This window comes from Cryptomeria japonica, chromosome 6 (genome assembly GCF_030272615.1).
Source record: "Cryptomeria japonica chromosome 6, Sugi_1.0, whole genome shotgun sequence".
In the NCBI taxonomy this organism is placed as follows: Eukaryota; Viridiplantae; Streptophyta; class Pinopsida; order Cupressales; family Cupressaceae; genus Cryptomeria; species Cryptomeria japonica.
In genome coordinates, this window is record NC_081410.1 from 404,141,714 (window position 1) to 404,162,361 (window position 20,648).

Consider the following 20,648-nt stretch of genomic DNA (forward strand, 5'->3'; position numbering starts at 1 on the left):
ATGGCAGCTTGACTGAAGACTTGAAGTTTAAACTTAGAAAAGAGTCTAGCCAAACGTTGAACCATGAGCTAGCAAAAATATTTAAAATGGGAACTTATAGAGCTCATATAATGTAACATACATATATAATATCCAGATGGGTTTAGCATTTGACCTCGGAAACATTCTATCGTTTACTTAACATTGAGGTCTTCACATGGAACTGTTTAGGTATAGATCTGTTTAGCCAGAGAATTATTGACATCAACACATCACACAAGTTTCGACCAGTACCTCTAAAAGATGGATCTTTGGATAACCTGACATATGGCATTGATCTCAGATGGGCTACCTACTTTATAAAGCATTAAAAATTTACATTTCAACTAAATTACAAGATCAAATACAAAAGATTAATTTTCTGCCAGAAGCTTGAATAAATTTACATCCAAAACTTTGACATCAAATTTCCATGTCAATTCAAGTAATACGTTTCTTTTCTTTTTTCTAGTGGCAATGAAACACCCAAACAGGAATGCACATCTGGACCCTCTAAATTTGACTTATTCGGACAAACTTGTCTATCTGCCACTTTCAAAACATTTTTCAAACTACTCCTTCCAAGACTCAAGTCCAGGTTGATGTCCCATTCCTTAACAATATTTTTTGTTGCCCCAAGATTCTCCTCCTCTAGTGGAAAAAGTTTAAGGCATTTCCCAGGTTCTTGATCGGCTTGGTCTGTACTAGAATCAGCATACCAGCTGGCATGGCTTAATAAGGGATTCTGATCCAATGCCAATGTAGTTGTATGTTCAGTACTTGAGTTTACTGTTACTGGTAAATCAGCTTCCAAAATTCGAGGAACGGTCTCCCCAGGATAAATCTGTCCTGGAGATTCTGGAGGAGTTGCAGCATTTAAAATCTCAGAAACAGTGTTGTTTTCTGCAGCTTCATCAGTTGCACTGTGCAATGGAGTGAATGACTGTTGATCTTTAACCACCTGGTACTGATCTGAGGCTTCTCCCAATTGAATAACACTACAATCCTTTTCGACATCTAGCAAAATTGTTTCACCTTGCGTTCTCTTAATGGAAGATAGTCCATGTTTTACAGACTTAAGATTACCGGCCATGTCCTTGTCCACACAAGTTTTGATTTGGATTTGTTGGTTGTTTGAGGACCATCGGTGCAAGGTCGTTTTTTCATGCGAGTAGCTTGAGGCGTCTCTGTGCATTGATGTTTCTTCAACCATGTAACCTTTATTGGAATAGGAATCAGACGAGTTGACTGTATGACAAGAAAAGGAACATAAGCATGAGTAAGAAAGAGAACTGGAATTTGAATAAGAAAAAAAATGACTCACCTCTATAATTTATAACAGAACTTCTACAATTTTCCATGTGTACGTGTCTTCTTCCATCTTCTGTTTGCCAATGCCTATGGCTTCTCTCTCTATAGCTTTTCATTCCCAATTTGGTATCTTTGTTTCTTCTGTCCTTCTCTTCATTATATCTCTTAGTTTGAACGCCAATGTGATCTTTAAAGCTTTGACTCCTACTAAATCTATTTACATCCTCGTACTTGTAAATTTTCCTCTGAGCAGGAGGTTGAGAGAGTGAGCGGCCTTTGTTTCCATAAGAACTGTCACTGTCACCAGATGATAGAGATGATTGATGAGACTTATGAAGCCCATCAAGTCGACTCCCTGTTGATAAAACATGACACTGATCTCTCAGATCTTTTTGGTTTTTTGCACCAGCATTTGCATTAGATTCAACCTGTCCCATAAAAAACACCAAAATTTTGTACTTAGAAATGCCTATTTCATTAAGATACACATTTTGCAAATTACTGTTAATTTCAATTCCTAGGATTTTAGTTCCAAAGAGACGTGAACTATAATTACCTGAAAGTGCATGAATCCTCGCTTCTCATGTAGATGATCTGACGAGGATGGCTGAGAATTACAATCTGTTCGACATGAGGCAGGGGCAAACCCAGGTTTTATATTTGTAGCCTGTGGCTGTAATGTATGTAGTTCAATTTCATCCTTTTCTTCCAGACTAGGGATTCTATTTGATGCTCCAAATCTAGTGGTTGATTCTCCAATATTCAGCTCTTCATGGCTGTGATGTTCATTACTTCTCTCATGCATGGACTTTCGTGACTTTCCAGAATAATGCCTATGTGAAGTATGTGGATCCGACGAATTAAACACAGATTGACCATCTACCTTTTCAATGCCACTCCAATGGTACCGTTCACGAGACTGATCAATTTGTTTCCCAGAATATCTTCTAGATGCCTCTTCGGTACAATTTTCAGAGTTCACCTTGGATCTGATCCCCTGTAACGACTGATCTTGCCCATATAATGCACATCCACTAGCATTAGTATCATTTGCTTTTATCCCAGAAGCCCGAATATGCTTAACTTCTGAATCTAATGGCAAAGACAGTGGAGAGATATGCACGGGCGGCGATCCTGCTGGCTGAGAATCCATTCTTCTTAATTGCCTCTCAGATATGGCATCATCTTTTTCGCCTTCCATTTCAAAGTCCATTTTCCCTTTCACCCCATTTTTATGCACATTTGGAATCTCTACTACACTAGTATCTGAATCACTGTTGTTGCTTCTTGAAGGAGCAACTGAATTGGCCATATCAGCCCTGACATGATCATGTTGCATAGATGTCTCTCGTAATTTATGACCAATCGTGGATTTCTCAGCACGACGAAACACCCCCCAGAGATAAAACTTGCCAAATATTCCTATAGTCACAAACAACAATTTATTGAAGATCAAATGAGATGATTTTTTTCATAGATGGCAAAATTTTATCTCGAAGAGAAATACCTTACTATAAGCTAGAAAGCATATGACATGGGGGAGTTATGTAACCATGCATAAATCCTTTTTGCTTATCATGAAAAAGGTAATAACATATCAAGTTAATAAACATTTTAGAAAATGAGGAAATTAAGAGCAAAGCCATTTTCATTTTCGAATACATTTAAAATGCATGGTTTAAAAAGCAAACAAATTTCTGCTCTCGCAATCCAACAGAAGAGTTTTCCAAATCCATAAATGGCTGACCAGTGCCGAATATCATATCAGCTCTGACATAATCATGTTGTTTGGATGCACCCCTGTGCTTTATGATCAGTTGTGGTTTTCTCAGCACAACAAAACACCCCCCATATATAAAATTAGCTGAAAATTCCTAGAGTCAAACAAAAATTTACCAATTTGAAAGATCATAATTAATTCATCAAATGAGACAATCATTTTTTTCACATATAACAAAATTTTAGCTTGAAGAGAAATCCACTTAGATAGCATGTCATAGGGGCACCATGTGACCAAGCCCAAAGCCTTTAAACAAAATCATTTGGTGTTTATCATGAAATATGTAAATAGGATATCAATTAACAAATATTTTAGAAGATGCAGAAATCAAGAAACTGCCCTTTTTCATTTTAATTAGGTTTAAAATGCATACTTCAAAAAAGAAGACAATTTTCCAGTCTTGCAATCCAACAGAAGAATTTTCGTGGACTCCTAGTATTGGAAGAATTCCATGTCAGTCCTAACATGAACATGTTGCATAGATGCCCTCTGTGCTCTATGATAAGTGCTGTATTTTCTAGCATCACAAAACAGCCCACTACAATTTGTTGATTTGAAAAATCATAATTAATTCCTCAAAAGAGAGTATCATATCTTTTATGGATAACAAAATTTCAACTTGAAGAGGAACACCATACTTCCACCTAGAGAGTATGAAATAGGGGAATTATGTAACCATGCAAAAAGCCTTAAAATAAAAGCATTTTTTGCTTATCATGACATAAGTTAAATATTTGTAAATATGAGGAAAACAAGAAACTGGCTTTTCTCATTTTCAAATAGATTTAAGATATACTTTAAAAAGCACACAAATTTCTACTCTTGCAATCCAGAGTTTTATTAAATCGATAAAAGGCATGCCTATTGTCGAAAGAATTCATTTCAGCCAGTGGCATGATCATTTTGCGTCGATGTCTCCTGTGCTTTATATTCAGTTGTGGATTTCTCAGCACGAATAAACACACCCCACAGATAAAATTTGCAAAAAATTAATAATTGCAACAACTATTCGTCAATTCGAAAGATCACAATTAATTCATCAAGAGAAACATCTTTTTAACATAGATAACAAAATCTTATCTCGAAGAGACATACCATACTACCACTTAGAGAGGACGACTAAAGGGAACAATGTGACCATGCCCAAAGTGTTAAAACAAAAGCAGCTTATAGTGAAATAGTATATCATATCAATAAAAAATTTAGAAACTGAGAAAATCAAGAAACTAGTCTTTTCATTTTCAAATAGGTTTAAAATACATACTTATAAGGCAAACAAAATTCTACTCTTACCAGCCAACAGGAGTTTTTCAAGTCCACAAACGTCTGACTAGTATTAAAAGAATTTCATATCAGCCCTTGCATGATCATGATGAGTTGATGCCCCGTGCTTTATGATCAGTTGTGAATTTCTCAGCACAACATAATACCGGCCACAGAAGAAATTTTCCAAAAAATCCCAGTCACAAACAACAATTTGTAGATTTAAAGATTTCTAATAAATTTATCAAATGAGACAATTGATTTTTTAAGATAACAAAATTTTATCTTGAAATATGGAAACTCTGTGACCATGCCCAAAGCCCTAAAACAAAAACACTTTCTGCATATCATGAAAAAAGTAATAAAATATCAAGTTAATAATTATTTTTGAAAATAAGGAAATCAAGAAACTGGCCTTTTCATTTCTAAACAAGTTTAAAATGCATACTTAAAAAAGCACACAAATTTATACTCTTGCAATCCAAAATTAGAGGTTTCCAAATCCATAAATGCCTGACTAGAAGAATTACATTTCTAAGTTGTCATCCAACTAAGCAATCATATGTTTGTTAGAATTTGTTGTCATTGATGTCAAAGGAAGTGAAAGGATAAATGGTGTCATTAAGATCATTGAGGATGTTGGTTGGCAGCTTTGCGTGAAGAATAATTAAATAATATTTTGGGACAACCTCCTAGTCTTTAGCACCTCGTCTTGAAGAATAAAATAAACAAATTAAAATACGTTTTTAGGCCTCTTTGCCTAGGCTGACCCGGTTGTTGAGCACCCCCCTTGGAGATTATTTATTGCAAATAAATGTTGATGTTATGAGCCGACCCCTCTTTATGTGGCACCCATGTTAAGAGGTGTTATAAAAAATCAAAAAAAAAAAAAAAAAATTGCTGGCTGACCTCCTTTGATGGATCACCCCTCTTGGATGAAGAGGTGCTTGTGTGGGGTATTTAAAAAGGTGAATTAGTGGTATTAGCAGCAAAAAATTATCAAATATTATTCCCTTTCTAGATCAGATCTAGAGCAGATCTAAGGTGCATTCGTAAGCAGATTTTAAGGCAAATTATTGCAAATTTATGAGCAGATTTATGATCAGATTTTGAGGTGAATTATTGCAGATCTACAAGCAGAGAATATTGAAGATTATAAGCAGCTTTAAAGAAGCATTTTTAGAGCAGATTTGTGGAGGAGAATTAGAGCTGATTCAAGAAGTTTCATATAATCATCATCTTATTTCTTTGGAGGTTGGTGCCTCCTAAATGCGGAGATTGGGAGGTTGGTGCCTCTCAATCAAAAAGATTGGTGTATCTTGCTGGCTTGGTGCTCAGTTTTGGGGATTGGTGTCTGCAATGGGTTGATCCCTATGAATCATCAAGAGGGGATTGATCTCTCCTGTGGTTTGGTGCCCACGAAAATTTGTAAGAAGATTTTATACAAGTACTGGTTTTCTCCCACAAGGGTTTCCACGTAAATCATGTGTGTGTCTTGTGTTCCTTATTGCTAGGTCTTGCACGTGTGTTATTTCTATGGATGATTAAGTTCTGAAATATTACTACTGTGATTAAGTTCTGATATATTATTTATATATATAATGTCTTGATCAGAAAAATAATAATATTATATTGTAAAATTAGAAAGAACTCTAAAGGTAATAAACATTAAGAAGAATATGTATATACAATTTCATTCTTGTTACTACTGTCGGTATTTAAGAATATGGTATTGAGATGTTTCCATAGAGGGGCAGTCTAAATCCAATCAATAGGTTGACTCCCAAGATAGGGTAAGGATCAGTGTCCCATAAACTTTGAAGGCATGGTCTCAAGATAGGGTAAGGGCTTGGATCCGTAAACTTTGAGGGAGCCTATCGTATTTTGGTCTCTAAGTTCCTTAGAACTGAAGTAGTAACAAAGGTAGACACTTGCATTAAGAATTATGGATGATGAAATTAATTATCTATTATAATAGAATTAATTATATCGTATGGTAGATGAACAATTTACATATTAATAATTGAAAAAATTAACTGATTTATCTCCTAATCAATTCAGTTTAAGTCATAAGTATATTGAAATAGATTAATTATGGTTAAAACAGGTGTAAACCAAATAGGGGACATTACATTATGTTGCATCTTCACAAAATGGGAATACCAAGATCACAAGCTACAATTCTATTATGCAACATTCTGGGTGTGTTGACAATTATTTGTAATCTCATTCTTCTATGACATCGGATATTATTGAACACTAATGCAGACCTGTATGGTTTCAATTTACCTAGGGTCTACCCCAAGTTCCTTGTTGTCCTTCATTAGGAACACCCTGTTACCTATAAATTTTTAAACTTTTAGTAAGGCGTGAATCTTTATTGCTCCCCTCCTTTTCCCCCTTGTCACAACTTTTCCGAGTTTCTTAACCTCTGTCGTGGGGTTCTTAACTTTTAGAACTACCCGATCACCCGACATGCTTGGGGGAGTCTGCAGGAAGCTAGCGCCATTAGAAAGTCGGACTTGTGGTTGTCTTTGAAAGAGTTCAATAGTTGCAAACATGCCCGATCTTCTAATCCCCCGACATATTTTATGATGTGAAAAGGCTGGGCTTCCTCGAAGCTTCAAAGGACATCTCCGATTTCAAAGCAGGGATATCCTTGATGATGTAATCTCAAGCTTATTCAGTACCCTATTGAGGTGGCATCACGAGAGATGGTAAAGATAGGTCATGCTTGGGCGTCGCCAAAATTAAATAAACCTATCAAGTTGAAAAGAATAACTGCCTCATGTCGCTACTTTTTCGACCTCATCAGTTGCCACGTCATGCACTACTTCCAGGGAACGAATCAAGGGAATATTTACAAAGTACGTCATTAATGGCATTTAAGCAAATATGGACACGAAAAAGGTGGCGGCATGCTTTACTACATTTAATGCTGCCATTTTTGCAGAAAACATTAAGGTTAGCTAAAAAGGAATTGTCATGATTTGCCCGTATCAAAATGGTTTTGCCTCATGATGATGAGCTACCATTTCACAACCTGGATTTGAATTTGGCCAGAGAAGGAGCAGGAGGATATAGTCTGACAGTTGCCGTCTTTTGCACGGAAAGCACGAACTGATTTAAGTGAATATAGGAAGGTCGTCACCATATTAGATAAGATTGCAGAGCAAGCTGAAAATCACAAACAACGCTTGCAGGACGAGCTCGCAGAAGGAAGAAACTCGGGTAATTGAGTTCAACGAGATGGTGCTTAAAGCTAAGAAAGGCCATGTGGTGCAGCTAGACTTTGAAGAATTGCAGGAGGATATCCTCATGAATTTGTCTGACTTTTTCCGAGCTACTGTATTCGACGAGGAAGAGTTTACAAATATCCTTCTAACACTGATTGAAGAAGAGGAAATAGCGGACGAGATTGATAAACAGATTGCAAAATAACACCCAACACCCGATGCTGGAGCCTGAGTCTAGTGACTTTATAACCTTGTGGTTTTGTGATGTGATTTAGATTTTGTTGTTTAGTGGATCTTTTTCTATTTTGAGAACGGTCACTTTCAAGACCATTATCTTTAAAGAAACCGTTTCTTGAAACGGAAAAGACTGGGAAGTATGGTTATAAATAAGTTGATTAGTAGGTTCATGGGATCTTTTGGGCAAACTTTCTTTTACTCTTAAGAACAAAAACTTCTTTAAGTATATTTTTGTTTACTATTTTGAATATAGAAAATTTGTTGGTGGCTTTAGATATTCGTAATCTTTGAATTATGATGTGTTGATGCTTTCTGTTCTTTTGAATGGTTATCAGTGAATGAATTTATATTTGAGGTGGTGAATGGTTTCAGTTTTCTGTTGCTGCAAAGATATTATCTGTGAATGGTATTTTGTGGCGATCTAGTTGATTAAAAATCTTGAAAAATCTAAAAAAGTGTTTGTATTTTAAGCATGCCTTTTCAAAGCTTTCTGGTTAAAAGCTCTTTCCTTATTTGTTGTCTAGTTAAAAGCATTTCAGTTAATTCCCATTCATTAAATATCATCTAAAGGTAGTTGCCACCTTGTAAAATAAGCAAAGAATCAGTCAGTAGATAGTTTGTTTAGACTGGTTGAACTGTGGTTACATTTGTCACCTTTGTGGGCATGAGAATATAGAGTTAGGTGATAAATCTATTAACCAACAGATTTTTGGCGACTCTGCTGGGAACCAAATGAAATTAGGAGATTTATGGGAGCAAGTGTGTCATTGGAAACATTTTTAAACGTCTTCTGACAAGAAGGCTGGTGACTCTAATTGTATAGACTCAAAGGAGGGTTTTAGGCCAGGCCCAAATTAATAAATAGTTAACACTTGAAAGAGAAAGTTAGTCAATAACCCTCTCTTCCTATGAATTTTTGTGGGAAAAGGACTTATCAGATTTTGGCAGAAACACAGGAATTGTCCCCTTGGCTCCTTCACCCTCATAGGGAGAATTTCCGAAGACGCTTTGTCTGAAACGTCCAAGTAATGGAGTCAGCAAGATCAGTAAAGAAAAGAAGTACATCTGATGGTAAGTGTAAAGTCGAGCCCGAAGAACTACTGCTAGGTACCTTTAAAGAAGAGAAGACATCAAAAGAATTCAAAAGGGCTTACGTTTCAAATTGGCTCTGGCAAGGTTTTGAAGGTGACTTTCAATGTGGTATAGTTGATGATGAAGGTCACACTGAGGTTGAGGTGGAAAAATTCATAAACCTTTTCGATGAAGTTGAAAGGAAGGAAACACCATCTCAAGTCACTCTCCAAGACGAACTCTTGCATGCAAGGGAAGATGAAGTCCTTCCGAGATTTGATCCTATGCCTTTGGAATATGACAATCAAATATCCTCATGCACAACATGCATGAGTCTTGTTCTGACTTTGGGTAAGCCGAGAAAAAAGACCCCTTTCTGATGGCCCTCTATGTGACTTGGTTGGCTTTGTGCGAAGCGTAGCACTCAAAGAAGATCTCCCTTCTTTTTCTAAGGAGCAGTCCCCTACCCAGGGAATAGGGATTGAATGGAATCCTTTAAATCCCCTGTATTACCCTATAGAATCATATGAGGATGCCAAGGTTAGAGATAACCCTCTTTTTGAAGTAATAAACCCTCATTCGATAAAACAACCCTCATCTCTCCATAATTCTGATGAACTTGAGAGATGTATCCTTGAAGATAACTCTGATGATGACGAATTCCATTCTTTATGCTATCATGCAAAAACGGGAAGCAGAAATGTTCATTTCCCGAATCTAAACCCCAAAGCCCTTGTCAATGATTATCTGTCTGTTAACGAAATCACCGATATCAACTATTGAAAGTCTTAAGCCATTGCCATGTGAAGTCTACATGTTGGACTATATTAGTTGTGTTGATATCTTACATGACCTGAGACAGAAGGCACTGATTAAATCTTTTCAGGAAGATCATTGTCAGTTACCCCAAGCAAGTCATGAGGAAGTACAAAGCCTAGTCCCAAAAGTCTATCATGAAGAGTGAATGTTTGGGCATGGATGCATCTACAAGAAAATTTTGTGTAGCTTTAATTGGAAGCCTGGTCCTAGAATCATCATCGGACATTGTTCGTCTCGTGTCATGTCATATGTCCAAAGCCCTTTGTTCCGCACAAGTATATATTTCTCCCAACTCATAAATGGTTTTGCTTGAAAAGTGTTACATTCCTTTGGAGTTCAGCCCTTATGGCCTTATATATACTTAGGTCATGTTTTTAGTGTACTTTCCGGTTTGGCTTGTTCGTTCTGAGTTTAAGCCCAGTCGCCCCTCCACCCTACTACTAAGCAGCACCCTTTCCTTCTATTACGCCTGACTTTGTTGCCCAATTTTCATACACTAGTTTGAGTTCTATAGTTCTTTGTGTCTTGCTAGTCCTAGTCCTCATTCAAAGCCCCTATATGTTAGCTATAAATTTTTTAACTTTTAGTAAAGCATGAATCTTTATTGTTCCCCTCCTTTTCCCCCTTGTCGCGGCTTTTCCGAGTTTCTTAAACTCTGTCGCAGGGTTCTTAACTTTTGGAACTACCCGATCACCCGACATGCTTAGGGGAGTCTGCAAGAAGCTGGCACCATAAGATAGTCGGACTTGTGGTTGTCTTTGAAAGAGTTCAATGGTTGCGAACTTCCCTGATCTTCCGATCCCCCGACATCTTTTATGTTGTGAAAAGGCTAGGCTTCCTCGAAGCTTCAAAGGACCTCTGATTTCAAAGCAAGGACATCCTTGATGATGCAATCCCAACTTATTCAGTACTCTATTGGGGTGGCAGCACGAGAGATGGTAAACCTATCAAAATTAAATAAACCTATCAAGTCGAAAAGAATAACTGCCTTCTGCAACTACTTTTTCGACCTCATCAATTGCCATGTCATGCACTACTTCCAGGGAACATATCAAGGGAAGATTTACAAAGTACCGTCATTAATGGCATTTAAGCAAATAAGGACACGAAAAAAGGTGGTGGCATGTGTTACTACATTTAATGCTACCATTTTTGCATAAAACATTTAAGGTTAGCTAAAAAGGGAATTGTCATGATTTGCCCGTATCAAAATGGTTTTGCCTTATGACGGTGAGTTGTCGTTTCACAACCCGGATTTGAATTGGCCGGAGAAGGAGCAGAAGGATATAGTCTGACAATTATGGTCTTTTGCATGGAAAGCACGAACTGATTTCGGGGAATATAGGAAGGTCGTCACCATATTAGATAAGATTGCAGAGCAAGCTGAAAAACCACAAACAAGGCTTGCAGGACAAGCTCGTAGCAGGAAGAAACCCAGGTAATTGAGTTCAACAAGATTGTGCTTAAAGCTAAGAAAGGCCCTGTGGTGCAGCCGGACCTTAAAGAATTGCAGAAGGATATCCTCATGAATCTGTCTGACTTTTTTCAAGCTATTGTATTCAATGAATAAGAGTTTACAAATATCCTTCTAACAATGATTGAAGAAGAGGAAATAGCGGACGAGATTGATAAATGGATTGCAGAACAGCACCTAACACCTGATGCTCGAGCCCGAGTCCGGTGACTTTATAGCCTTGTGGTTTTGTGATGTGATTTAGAATTTGTTGTTTAGTGGATATTTTTTTGTTTTGAGAACAGTCACTTTCAAGACCGTCATCTTTAAAGAAACCATTTCTTGAAACCAAAAAGACTGGGAAGAATAGTTATAAATAAGTCGATTAGTAGGTTCATGGGATCTTTTGGGCAAACTTTGTTTTACTCTTAAGAACAAAACTTCTTTAAGTGTATTTTTGTTTACAATTTTGAAGATAGAAAATTTGTTGGTGGCTTTAGATATTCGTAATCTTTGAATTATGATGTGTGGATGCTTTATGTTCTTTTGAATGGTTATTAGTGAATGAATTTATATTTGAGGTGGTGAATGGTTTCAGTTTTCTGTTGCTGCCGCGAAGATATTATCTGTGAATGGTATTTTGTGGCGATCTAGTTGATTAAAAATCTTGAAAATCTGAAAAGTGTTTGTATTTTATGCATGCCTTTTCAAAGCTCTGGTTAAAAGCTCTTTCCTTATTTGTTGTTTGGTTAAAGGCAACGGGTAGTACACCCGCACAAGCAGCAGATTCAGCAACGGGTAGTACACCCGCACAAGGAGCAGATTTTGAACGGGTTGCTTGGTTCCCCACCTTGAGAAAAAACAGTCATCCTTTGGGAGAGATGGATTTCTGCTAAGTTTGTGTTGAGTTTTTTTTTTCTGTGATGTATTTTGCTATCTATTTTGAAGGGTACTGATGTAAAACTGTATGTATCTGTTAGCTTTGTATTGTGATAGACTCTCATATACAGCTGATATCAGACTAGCACGTCCTCCATGTGCGTAATCATGTAAAAACTCTGCTATTTTGGCTCTCTTATACTTAATAGAAAAAAAGCTTTCTGGTTGAAAGCTCTTTCCTTATTTGCTTTCTGGTTAAAAGCATTTCAATTAATTCCTATTCATTGAATATCATCTTAAGGTAGCTTGCAACTTATAAAATAAGCAAAGAATCAGTGAGTAGATAGTTTGTTCAGACTGGTTCGACTGTGGTTGCATTTGTCACCTTTGTAGGCATGAGAATATAGAGTTAGGTGATAAATCTGTTAACCAACAGACCCATAGGGAACCTAGGATGCCCAAGGTGGACCTTGTCCAAACTGATTAGGACCCAAGCAAAACCACAAGGCACCCAAAACAATAATTTAAAACGTTTTGAAATATTTTTCAAAACAAAAATGTACCTAAATACTTTAGTTTGCCCTAAAGTGAGAGCTTGTAATCTCTTTTGTATCATTTTACAACCACAAATGAGTAAAACAATAATTTTGCTTCCAAGATGCTACTGTTGATTTTTTGAAGTTGTTGCAATTTTTTCAAATGTGAAGGCTACAGGAGAGATAACTACACCAACGAGGGCTAAAGATTTATCTATCAAAGGCAGGTGAATTTGGTAATTTTTTACAAGTTTAATTAAAAAAAATCAAATCATTTAAAATGTTTTGAATATTCTTTTAAACCTTTTATACAAAATATAGAGGTTATAAAGCCAATTAAAAATTAAATTTGTAGGTAACTAAATTTGTAATGATTTTTCTGTTAGTCATATTCATAAATAGTTGTTGGATGTTCTAGTTCAGTTGCCCCACATGTAGAGAGCTCATTTAAATTTGATGCAACATCACCTCTTTGGTGACAATCAACATTGATTTTAAACATCTTAGTGGTAGGTGTTATCATTGGCATTGTGACCAATCTGGGAATGAATATAAGAGTTCCTATACTCAAGTGAAAATCACCTATGTGCTATTTATTATTAACAACTTAAGAATAAAACATTGTCCAAGGCCAAATAAAAGAGGGTTACCAAAGCAATAAATAATAGAATTTATCAATGAACAAGAGGACATTGATATGTTAAGTGACAGATAAGACAAAAAAATACGTCCTCTTTCCAATAAAGGATCGTAGAAACCTCCTAATAGATTAACACAACTGGCTGGCCAACATCCTTACATGCAAGTATCATCTCCCCAAGGAGAAAATACCCCTTTCTTTCTCGTAAAGAAACCCATTGGAAAAGGCCTTCAAGAATGAAGCAATACAAAAAGCAGATGAGAGGATTGCTTGTCACATTTATAGAATAGACTTCCTTTCAACCTTACTAATTCACCATATTGTTGGGACATGGTGACAACAATTGCCAATGTACCTGCTAATTACATTAATACTAGATATGAAAAGGTGTGCACCACCTTATTGGCCAAAAAGAAAGCTTTTGTAGAGGCATCATTGAAATCAATAAAGAATACATGGCTCAATACAAAAGTGTACATCATTTATGATGGATGGAAAGATTGCAAATATAGACACTAAAAAATGTCAATGTGTCCCCGAAAGAGGTGATGTTTTTGAACATAGTAGATTGTGAGGGAAAATTGAAGGATGTAACCTTCATTGCCCACATCCTTATGCAGTCCATTGAGATGGTCGTCCCTCAAAATGTTGTCCAACTCATAATGAACAACACTAAAATCGTTGGGCAACTAATTCAATAGTGGAGGATACATGTGGGCATATTTTTTGGAACCCGTGTGTCGTCCACTCACTCAACTTGATCTTGCAAAAGATTGACATAGAAAACAAGTGATTCAAAGAATCAAGGAAATTCAATGTTTGTGAGAAATCATCATATGTTACAAGTCATCTTCAAGACCTTTTTCAACTTGGAATTGTTAATGGTAAATTTTATTTTTATTTATATTTTTTTAATATTAGTATTTTGTCATCTACATTTTTTTTGTTTTTTGTTTATATTTTTTTACACCATGTTAAGTTGCTAAGACATGATCACAAAATCATCTTCAAAAGACTTGTCAAGGTGCAAGAGGAATTGAGTTTCACGGGAATCAACACTCTTTAGAGTGTATGGAAGCAATCAAATACAAAAAAAAGCACAAAAAATTGAATATTGATCCTATAGATGATGTAGAGTGGGCTCGGACGGAATACGCTTTGAGTTTCACTTGACCCATCATAAGTATGATTAGATATGCTAATACAAATAGACCATGTTTGGCTGATGTTTATGCTGGCAGGGACTCTATGATTGAAAAAATAAGGACCATAATAGAAGCCAAGGTGCACAACAACACAAAAGCTATTTTCAAAAGAATTCAAAAAAAAATTGTTGATTGTTGTAACAAAATGACCACCCCATTGCATCCCTCATAGCATTTTCTCTATCCCAGAAAAAATATAACACAAAAATACTTTCCTTGCCAAAGATAGTAACACCATATAAAGATGCAAAGGTTGCTAACAAATAGAAGACACATTTCAAAAATACACACACACACATATAGTGACCACTTCATATCTTCAAGGAATCATGATGTTTACACCCTTAAAGACAACTACAAAAACAATTCTCATAAATAATGGTACATACATGTCCAGAGCTCTATTTTCTTGCAGCCTCTTGTACTAATATTTCTATCCCAAGTGTACATCATTTTTACTTTTTAACTTCCTCATTTTTCTTTTGCTAATATATATTTGTATATTATACTTGTAATTCTTGCAAATTCAACAAGTTGTGATTTCTTCAAATATCTCAAATTGGAATACATATTCCTTTTCCCACTTAGTAAAGTGCAATCGATTGGGTGCAAAACAGGCTAAATATTTGATCTTTCTGCACTCCAACTTGCATCTCTTGTCACATAACAGATCTGATTACAAAAGGCATGATGACAAATTGGGATTAACTCCAAGTATGCTGACTTAGATGCTATTGTTGCACATCCTGCCAAAGTATCTATAGATGAGGCAGCATCTACATATGACACGCCTAGTGCAAATGGCATTGATGCTGATTGTGGTTCAAATGAAACTGAACCAAACATTGATATTGATGCTCAAGAGGAAGAGCTATACAAAAATTATTCAAAATTGATTATAATTTCATTTTGTATTGACATTTGACAAATAACTGAAATATGAATTTATATATATTTTCTTTTTTGCAAATTATGAGGCATTTATATATTCTGTTTCTTGGCAATTATGTGTATTACTAGTTTTATATCTTTTTTTATTTTTAATATATATATGAAAATAATGGCATATCGGCATATACCTGAGCCAATATCCATCCCCATACCAGGACTGACAACTTAGCCATTTTTCATGAGTGCACTAAACACACTGAGGTTCAATGCCACTACATTTGAGAACATGTTCAACAACACAATATTTAGCGCCAGCATTGTTCAGCTCAAGAGCAACATGTAGAAATTTTCACCTAATTTCTTTCAGCAATGAAGCCCAAAGCTTTTCAACACTTCCTAATTTGTTCTTGAGAAAATGATGTAAAAAAGGGCAGATTGCTAGAATAAAATAATATTATTATGTCATAATAACACTATAAATAACTATAATAAAAAGGTATATATTATTATTGTTTAACCTGAGTGTTTATATTTGAAATTTTGAATTACTAGATGACTTCATATTACAACAATAAAGTCATATATTATTGTTCAATGTGAGTATTTATATTTCAATAACCATGGGATTGGTTAGTGGGTAGTTGAGGTTAGTTAGAATGTAACCAATTATTCCTTGTGTATATATGCAATTTCCATATCATATACAATTGTTCATCGAATTCCTCAATTCTCATTTCTAATTTCTACAAACAACTTCCAAGCATTTGAGCACTTTATTCCATATCACATTCTCAATTTCATAAGGCACAATTTCTAAATAGAGAGGGCTCTTCTGAAAAATAATATAGATATTATTGATTGTGTTCTTCTACGATCACTTAGGGAGAATCTTTAAAAACCAGAAGCAAATAATCAAAACGTTTCCACTGTAGAAGACTCAAAACTTTAATATTTGTATGTGTGCACACACATATACAAACATATATTAGTTTGGCCTAAGGGATAAAACATTCCAACATAAAATATTTAACAAAAACCGAGACTTGTAGGAACTCACTCTGAACATATTTGGGCAATTGAATAGATGAAAAGATAAGCAGTTCTGCACCATCCAAATGCATTCTCATGGCCAGATCATGATTGTTTATGTATTCCACAAGCGTTGCAAATGACCATTCACTGTGAGAAAAAATTGCAGAGCAACATATTAAAAAACCATCTACAGATAAAATGAAAAGCTTTAAAAACTATATAAAATAATTAACCCATGCTATTAAAGTTTTTCTGACGATATACCTCCTTCCATCTTCTGGAAAGAAGTAGAGACCCACGTTGTCATCTGTGGGTGGAGAATGCTCAAAGCGTTTTGGCCATGCCTCAGCACGATGAACTTGCTCCAGGTACAGTTGTGAACCAAATTGTTCTGACATTTCATATACTTTTTCTGATGCAGTAGTTGATGGATGTGCTTGCATCCCACCATAAATGGCATGTCCACAGGCAATATCAACAACTTTGAAAGTACCCCTTCAATAAATAGATCAATAACAACAATATTATTAGAAATTCTACAATATATCAGAATCAACTAAAAGTCAAGCATCTCTCAATAAAAAAATAGAATAGAAAGAAAAAGCATCAAGGATACCCTAATATCATGCATCCAGACAAACAAACCATACTTTTGCCAACAGGTACAAGTATGCCATAAGCAAAAATCTAAAAAAAGGGGTTTGTGCAGATTCATACTTCCATAATATCAGAGATTGGGGCATTGCAAGTTGTAGCTGCTGTGGAAGGGAAGTTCCACTAGAGTAGTTTGTATATGATAGCATGTTCCCTTTATTGTAACCTCTTTCACATGTATTAAAGGATCGATTCTCTAATTCTGATGAAGATGATACATTTATTTCTGAAAAGTTTATCATGGAGTGACCAATCTTTTCTCTATCATACTCAGTTAGGGATCTCAGAGAGTGATTGTTGCAAGAAACTACATTTACATTTAGCTTCCTTTTGTCCCTGTCTTGGGATATAGAATTCCTTTCAATACTTCTATTATTGATCTCATAGTTTCTTTCATTTACGGTAATTGTATCGTCAACTGTTGACTTGCCAATTAAGCTTTGATCTATTTCTTTACGATCATTAGTTACCCCAGCAGAAACCGCACCATAACCTGCAAATCCACATGAATTGGTATTGCCATCACAAAAAACACATTGCTCCTTAGAAGGAAAGAACCACCAACACCAAATCTGGAAAACCCTACCATAATCTAATTTACAAGTTTTTGTACTACAAAAAATGCAAATAAATGAGTTTGTAATAGTATGCCTTTAGTTCCATTCATTATTATCATATTATTCTCTTCTGTATTAATCTTATTAAAAGAGGTAACAACACTATCAGAAAGATAACTAAGCAAGGACTTTTATCAGAAGTTTCTATAGAGTGCCTATATTAATTTGTCCTATTAAAACTGCAGAATCATTAACTAACTTATCATCATTTCATTATATATGTTCTTTGTATTCATTTTTATCCAATTTGAAAAAGCTACGACTTGACAAACCTGAAGAATCCCCCTTTGTTAATGCACCCCTGCTACACACCATATCCACTTCCATAGATGATAAAGATTCTGGCATTTTTGATAATTTGTGCTTCTCCAACACCTTATTTGCCAATTTTGAGCCATCTTTGTTTGATTCCAATTCTTTGATGCTATCAGCTGGCACTAATTTCTCAAGTTCCATTTTACATTCCACTGTAATTTTTGATTTAGACAACTTGCTGTGTAATGATGACTGCTCGCATCCACTGCCAATCTCCTTGCTACTTAAGGGTTTTTTTTCTGAATCCAAAGCATTTGGGCAGGAAGAATCCCATGATTTGTCTACCATAGCACTCTTTGATCCAGATGACACAGGAGCTGTAACCATCTGTTCCTTCGAGCCAGGTAATTGTCTAGAACTTGATTTATTCTCAGAGCTCTCTTTCGACAAATCAGTACCATTAGAACTCTCAGTTGCTTGCTTCTTCCTGGCTGGAAGAGAGTCAGCACCATTAGAACTCCTAAGTGCCTGTTTCTTGCTAGCAGGAAGAGAATCAGTACCTTTGAAATTCTCAAATACTCGCTTCTTTCTAACTGGAAGAAAATCAGTACAATTTGAACTCTCAGGTGTTTGCTTATCACTAGCTGTAGGAGAGTCTGTACTAAAAGAACTCTTAACCACTTCCTTCTTGCTAATAAGAAGAGAATCAGTGTGATTGGAACACTTAGAATTTTGAAGTTCTTGATTCTTACTGAACGCAAGAGAATTGGTGCCCTTAGAAATCTCAAGTTCTTGCTTCTTACCAAATGGAAGAGAATAAGTACCATCAGAACTCTCAACTACTTGCCTTTTTCTCATTACTGAAAAACCAGTGCCATTAGAATTCTTAAGTACTTGCGTTTTCCTTCTTTGTGGAAAATCAGTAACATTAGAACTCTCAAATTCATGCTTATTGCTAAGTCGAAGAGCATCAGTACCATCAGAACTCTCAAGTTCTTGCATCTTGCTAGCTGGAAGAGAATCAGTATGATTAGAACTCTTAAATGTGTGCTTCTTGCTAGTTGAAAGAGATTCAGTACCATTAGAACTATCAAGTGCTTGCTTATTGTTATTTGTTGGAGAATCAATACCATTACAACTCTCAATATTTTGTTTATTGTTAATAACATTTTGTTTCTTGTTAATAGAAAGAGATTCAATACCAGTATAACTCCGATGTGTTTTCTCTCTGTGTTTTGGAAGAGAATCAGTTTTATTAGAACTCTCAATTGCTTTCTTCTTGCTAGCTGTTACAGACTTGGTACCATCAAAATCGTCAAGTTCTTGCTTTTTGTTAGGAGAATCAGTACCGTTAGATCCTTCAAGTGCTTGCTTCTTGATAGCTGGATGCGAATCTTGGCATTCCCTTTGACACTTACTTAATTTTTCTTGTGATTGCTCAATTTCAGAATACAATGAGGAGATAACTGTCCCTTGTATTGTTTCTTGCTTCAACTTGCATGTCTCACAAGACCAACAAGCCTCCCCATCGGAATCAGGCTGCTTCGACATGCAATAGCTGGCAAAAATAGACAAAATATCAACCATTACACATAAGGAACAATCCGAATTTGATTATCCAGCTACAAAAACACAATGCAATGGTTAAAGACAGCAATTACCATATAGAAAATAATCTACCAAAAACTGCAAAAGAGAAAAGTTCTTATAATAATATAAACAAACAATAAAATACATGGGATGAAAAGAAATAACATATAGATTAGAGCTTTCTTAATAACAGAGAACTGAATAATGGGACACATAAGCCAAATGAATAGGGTGCATGGAATCTGTCAAATATAGGGAATCCTTGGGGATTCTGAAAGGAACATGTTGTGGTGGTTTGCAAAAATCAAAGAGGGGCAAACAAGTACAATGGATGAGGTATTTTGGATGAGTCAGAATACCCTTGATTTACTGCATTTAGCACTTTAACAGTGAAGATAAATTAAGAGGTCCCAATGACCTTTCTGAATATTATTTTAATGCCTGACACCAGTCACTGTAAACTTCCAATGTTGAAAATAAAAACATTAGAGGCTTTTTCAATTTCATCAATCTTATCCATGTATAAACATTAGTCAATGGATTGGCTATCACCTGGCTAAAGCTGCTTTGGAGCTCACACATGGTGGGAATTAGAAACAGGTAATAGGTATTTTGAGAAGGTGAATGGAACCTAGGCAAAGTTGCAAGACTTTAAAGCACATAGGCAACAATGATAAAGCCTTAATGACTCTGGAATGGTGAAAACAAGACTATAATTTTATTTTATATATCTTTCAATACTTTTGAACAGAGATTTGGCCTGTCTTGGATGTTTATGAATGTGTGTCATAGAGCAGAGTGTTTCTTCCATTCTGATCACATCTCGGTAAAAGGCTCATAGACTCGAGACATAGGAAGAGGCTAGTACATATGGGTTAAAGAGTTGACCAGTACAAGCATGACAAGCTTTAACCTAGTAGGCAGCATTTCCATGTTAACGTAATTCCCCAGCAGGTTATTTTAGATTGTCTCTAGTCATTGGCAACTGTTAAAAGGTTTCATTTGCCATCCAGTTGCTGGCCTAGAATTTGAGAATTATATTTGAGTGGCTAACATTTCCGCATTAATTGCAACAAAGACTAAAGAAATAGAGGTTGCAGGAGGATTGAAAATACTAGTGGGGATAATGGGCACTGTAATAGAGAGAACTACGGCTGTCAT

At 35.7% G+C, this 20,648-nt stretch overlaps 1 protein-coding gene across 2 annotated transcripts in view; it reads right to left on the reverse strand.

Moving 5' to 3' along the window:
- Positions 1 to 382: 382 nt before the first annotated feature.
- Positions 383 to 20,648, reverse strand: part of LOC131065841 (uncharacterized) — a 69,155-nt gene continuing 48,889 nt past the window's right edge. The window contains exons 4-11 of one of the 2 annotated variants that reach the window (XM_058000482.2): positions 19,100 to 19,455; positions 17,915 to 18,907; positions 17,089 to 17,518; positions 16,636 to 16,866; positions 16,397 to 16,518; positions 1,886 to 2,751; positions 1,343 to 1,757; positions 383 to 1,266 (exon numbers count right to left, since the gene is read on the reverse strand). In XM_058000482.2, the coding sequence (XP_057856465.2) occupies positions 455 to 1,266; positions 1,343 to 1,757; positions 1,886 to 2,751; positions 16,397 to 16,518; positions 16,636 to 16,866; positions 17,089 to 17,518; positions 17,915 to 18,907; positions 19,100 to 19,455 (4,225 nt within the window). In that variant the 3' untranslated portion in view covers positions 383 to 454. Of the gene's footprint in view, positions 1,267 to 1,342; positions 1,758 to 1,885; positions 2,752 to 16,396; positions 16,519 to 16,635; positions 16,867 to 17,088; positions 17,519 to 17,914; positions 19,456 to 20,648 lie in introns of both variants that reach the window. The other variant, XM_058000481.2, reaches the window with a different exon arrangement.